Source organism: Hydractinia symbiolongicarpus, chromosome 12 (assembly GCF_029227915.1).
Source record: "Hydractinia symbiolongicarpus strain clone_291-10 chromosome 12, HSymV2.1, whole genome shotgun sequence".
Classification (NCBI taxonomy): domain Eukaryota; kingdom Metazoa; phylum Cnidaria; class Hydrozoa; order Anthoathecata; family Hydractiniidae; genus Hydractinia; species Hydractinia symbiolongicarpus.
Window position 1 is genome coordinate 9,489,088 of NC_079886.1, and position 4,936 is coordinate 9,494,023.

General features: G+C 33.3%; 1 protein-coding gene across 1 annotated transcript; it reads right to left on the reverse strand.

Annotated features, from left to right (window-relative positions):
• Positions 1–1,212: 1,212 nt before the first annotated feature.
• Positions 1,213–2,664, reverse strand: LOC130622459 (zinc finger protein OZF-like). The gene is made up of 3 exons (XM_057437919.1): positions 2,520–2,664; positions 2,260–2,413; positions 1,213–1,921 (listed from the first exon to the last, which is right to left on the reverse strand). The coding sequence occupies exons 1-3, from the start codon at positions 2,550–2,552 to the stop codon at positions 1,329–1,331; spliced, it is 780 nt and encodes a 259-aa protein (XP_057293902.1). The 5' UTR covers positions 2,553–2,664; the 3' UTR covers positions 1,213–1,328.
• Between the last annotated feature and the right edge of the window lie 2,272 nt (positions 2,665–4,936).

Sequence of the window (4,936 nt, forward strand, 5' to 3'; positions counted from 1 at the left end):
TGTATGCTTTTTAGGATGTTTCCTTTTGGGAGTTTTCTACAATGCACGGTTTTGCAAAATTTCGCCCGATAGTGAAACCAAGAAATGGACCATTCTCTTTTCTCTGCGCTCCTCAGTTGAAAAACGGGAAAACGAGAACGAATTATTACTGTTATCAATATTACTGCTTAAGCTTTTTCGCATGTTAAAGTGTATTTTGCATTTGGTTTCTTCTAGAACAAGCGTACTTTAAACACATTCGCCAACTCCTTCATCATCATACTTTGCACAAACACTCATGGTATTATTGGCATGGATTCTGTGAAAAAGGTTAGGATGTTTGAAAAAAGTTCTAACCAGTTTTCCCACTACATTTTGCTCTTTAAATTTTTCGCCAGTTTGTGCAATACATAATATAATATAAACCAATAGAGAGGCATTTTTTATTTTTCTTGGTACAATTTGTTAACATACATTTACTCTTACCTTCCAGTAAATGAAGGAAGCTCATGAAGATAAGTTGACATCAATATCTCAAGCTATTGCAAATTAAAAGAAACTTCGACAGCAGAGCGAAGAGGAAAATAAAACGAATCTGGAAAAGACCAAGCGTCTAAGGGAAATCAGTAATGACCCAACAATTAATTATTTTCTCTAGATGTTTTCTTGATGTTTTTCAAAGAAATTTAATACAGAATAGGATAGATTGACAGCTAAAGTTAATTTAATACCGAACATCATTAAGAAGCCACGAAACCTGTGGTGAAGATGGCTACAATGTGCCCCCGTAATGTTTCTTATAAAATTGGCATAGGTAGGTTATGGTGGGTGTGAAAATATAAGAAGTTAAAGCCAAATGGGTTTTCTTGTTATTTTTGAATTTGAAAATTGTAGAAAACCCCTTTGCCTGTCACAGAGAGACAAATAAGACAGTATTACGAGATTTTATTTATGGTTGCAAATTTGATAGGTGATAGAAATGAAAAAAGATTTATCGAAAAAGAAGTTGTCAAAGAAGCTATTTAATGTTGCAATGAGAATTTTGAAAAAGCGAAGTCAACATTTTAAATATTTGTTCTGAATTTTTATAGAGGTGCATTATCCGTTCATTACATTTTTCCTATTTAGAAACATGTAGAGCTTATTTAATAATTTTTGAGCCATAAGCAAAAAAGGTGAAGAATTATTGGATTGATAGGGGTTGTTTTCATAAAATGATTTCAAAGGCGAAAATGTTCACCAATAAAAATACTTCTTTTCCTCTTTTGCAACAAATCGTACGAAGGAAACTTTAAAAATGTTGTAACTAAATTACATTATAATCATATTGCCGTTTTCGAACAAAAACTTTAACAATTAGGTTCGTTTGATGGACGCTGCTTTGTCGTAGAATGTGTTCTCAAGTGACTTTTTAATGTTACCCTTTGCGTAAATGATTTATCGCAAATCTTACACGTGAATGGCTTCTCACCAGTGTGAATTCTCAGATGTGTTCTCAAGTTTGAAAATTGGGAGAAAGCTTTACCACAATAGCTGCACGTGAAAGGTCTTTCTCCACTATGTGTTCTGTGATGGTCACGCAAGTGGGAGGATTTTCCGAAACTTTTGTCACAGTATAAGCACTGAAAGCGTTTGCTGTGTTTTTGTTTGCTGTTGTCATGGGAGAAGGTTGTTGGCAAGAATGGTATTGATTTCTCAGGGATATACCTTCTATACGACTTTCTCCTTATAAAGCTGTAAAAAATATCTTCTGTTGGTCTAGCGTAGGGCTTTAATGTTCTGTGGAATCTTCTCTTCTCCTCCTTTTCTTTCTCACATTCGCGACATTTTTCATAATACTGTTCAGATGTACGATAGAACAATTCTTTCTGTGCAAGGACAAATCCCTTTCTGGTGGCATTGCTGACACTCTCAATGCTATCGCGTCTTCTAGAAATCGTATCTGAAGAAAGTAGAGAAATAAAATGAAGCTTGTGTAGCGAATGTTATCTAAGTTCAACAACATATAGTTCTAACTAGTCGGTGGCCCGTGAAAAAATCCACGGGTTTGCCCGTCCTCTCTATCCTGCATTGCGTGTATCTCGCTACTTGCGGTAGTATTTTGCGTGACAGACACAAAGACGTATTATGATATAGATCACGCTGAATTATCCGAAACAGCGTTAATGTTGCCTTTGCCGAAAAGCTCTTTTACAAAAATAAAGCTTGAGTAAGACAGTAGGCTTTTGTTCATAAATATAAATTCTATCCTATAAGTACAAAATTTCTTCAAAAACTTACCATACGGAAGACATAATGCGCATTTGCAGCTACGATAACATATCGGTGGAGTACAATACATGCAACGGCAACGAATTTTAGATGACGAGAGCAGATCTTCCACCCTATGGCTATACGAGGCCGGTATTGGTTTCAACATTCCAAGATATCGAGACTATAATAAAAGAACGTTAAAGTAAAGGAATCGTAAATTTTGAGCTGTACAACTACAATATTATTCAAAGGAGGTACATAAAGTTTTGCGTTTGAAGAAAACTTACATCAAACTCCCAAGAGCTTTGATGCTGCACCATTTAGTTGCTTGTGTGTGTTCGTTATGTTCATAGAATAACTACTACTCGTGAATGGCGTAAGACAGGCTTTTTATGCAATAAAAAACATCGCACTCATAATGACATATGCGATTAAATTAAAACAAGCTGACGAATTCCCACAAACGTTAATAAGAAAGCACGTTAGTTGGAAAGTAAACACGCAAAAAGGTTGTTTATACTAAGTGTTGTCATACTCAGTCTTTATGAAAACGGTAAATAAAAAGTAGAAATAAATAAAAATGAAATTAATTTAAAATAATTGCAATTAAAACGTTTGTAATCTTTTTTTGTTTTTTTTTTGTTCGGGGATGCACAGAACCTTTGATGAATTAGTAATGTATGTGTAAACAAAACAAGACAAATACAGAAACAAAACAAACAAACCATCAGATAAACAAACAAAAACAAATAAATAAACAAACTGAAAAACAACAAACAAACAAACAAACAAACCATCAACAGTCAATTATGAAAGGATTTATACGTAGTAAGTAATAAAAGAAGTAAGTATAGACAAACCAAAAAATTGAATGAATATTTTTTGATGGTTTGAAGGAAAGTAATCTTTCGTTTTAGCATAATTGAATTTCAGGTTAAAGTATATCTCACCAACAATTAAATCAATCCGCATGCTGTCAAATCTGATTTTGTTTTCCATATCGTTGATTCGAATGCGAAAAAGAACAATCTCAGCAAACCTGAAATAATGCAGAAAATGAAAGAGTTTAGAATGTTTTAAGGATGGTAGTTCTTTTTACCTTTTTTTCATGTTCAAATTTTATATACTTTATGATATACCTTTAATGTATAAAGCAACGAATTGGTTTAATAACTCAACACCAACTCGGCGAAAACCACCTTTGGCATTACGTCAGCAACAACAAAAAAACATAAATAAACGTAGTAATTTTACGTTATTAAAAAGTGGATAAATTTATGGCACGGTGATTAATATTTTTTTATATTTTTGTTTTTTTGGCAATTTTTGGTTTCTCTAGTGCATTAAAGTTCGGTTTTTAGTTTACCTACATTTTTTCGTTGAATTTGTTATTATTTTAAAAATTAGCTTTTTTTAGCCGACTTTTTTGTTTTAAAAAAAATACTTGGACTTGAAACTTTAAACCAAATTTTAAACCAAACTCAAATTCAGTTTAAATATTTTGTTTATTTAAGTATTCCAGTCATTTTTAAAATCTAGGATATTCAAACTATCTATGCCCATACGTAGGTTCCAAACGAGGAATTGTTTAACAAATTAACCCCTAGGCGACAGGTCACGGAAATATCCGTGCAAAACTTGGGCAAATACTGACCCAAAGTTGCACCGCCATAACTCTAAGGGCTAAATTGAATTTAAAAGTGTTTTGGAAAGAGGTTATGTTGGGCTACCTAAAAGTACTAAGCATGAGCCATTTAACTTAAGTCCTTTTCTTAGCCCCAAATTGCTGCTCAAATTCCTGGAAAGTTAGATATTTTTTGATCAGGAAAAAGTGGTCTTTTTTAAAACGATTGCGCATTCCAATGTTTAATGTATCTCTTTTAATATTAGCAGTATTCTGTCTCTCTGACCGCAAGAAACAAGTAGTGTTACGGGCATGCGAAACAGCGTGTAATTTAAAGACGGCGACCCCGTACGTTTTTCCGACAGGGATACTAAATAGTCTCTTTAATAATAACTGTATTCGGTCTTTCTGTCTGTCCGCAAGAAACACGTCGTGCTACGGGCACACGAAATAGCGTGTACTTTAAAGACGGGCAACCCTGTAAGTTTTTCCGACAGGTGACCCCGTGGATTTTTTCACGGGTTACTGACCAGTTCTTTAGAAAAAACTTGTGTAGGTGGAATAAGTGAAGAAGTAACACACCAATGAAAATAAAATTAACAAAAATCTGTCGAAATTTAATATTATGGTGGATAAAAGATTTAAGCGTGTGAAGAGAACAGACCAGTTTGATTTGGTTGTTGACACAAAATGATCGACTACAAAAAAACAGAAGCAGAATCATTAAGTTACAAAAGATAATTTAGTAACATCTTTTGAAATACTCATTTTACTTTCAAGAGACATTTTGATATTAAAACGAAAAAAGCAAACAAGGTTCTTGAGTTTTTATTTTAAATATATTTTGACAGATGTAAATATGATTTAAAATATGATGACAATCATAAACATATTAATAAGAGCAAATAGAGGAAGGAGATATTTGGAAAAAAATGTGAAAAGATCTCGCTATGGCTCTGAAATTCACTTCTTGTCATTGTCATGAAGACATACGCGCAGAGATTTTTCTTTATAGCTACGCTAATTTTTGTTCGAGCCACGCTGTTGCTTAAGACTTTTTAGTTTCGTTTGTCACTTAGC

What these genes read in the sequence shown, in the direction of transcription:
- LOC130622459 (XM_057437919.1), bottom strand. Translation starts at nt 2,552, where the DNA reads ATGGTGCAGCATCAAAGCTCTTGGGAGTTTGAT. An exon ending in AAAGCTCTTGGGAGTTTGAT is followed by an intron (nt 2,414 to 2,519) that starts GTAAGTTTTCTT and finishes CTTTTATTATAG; the next exon opens with TCTCGATATCTTGGAATGTT. An exon ending in CGCATTATGTCTTCCGTATG is followed by an intron (nt 1,922 to 2,259) that starts GTAAGTTTTTGA and finishes TACTTTCTTCAG; the next exon opens with ATACGATTTCTAGAAGACGC.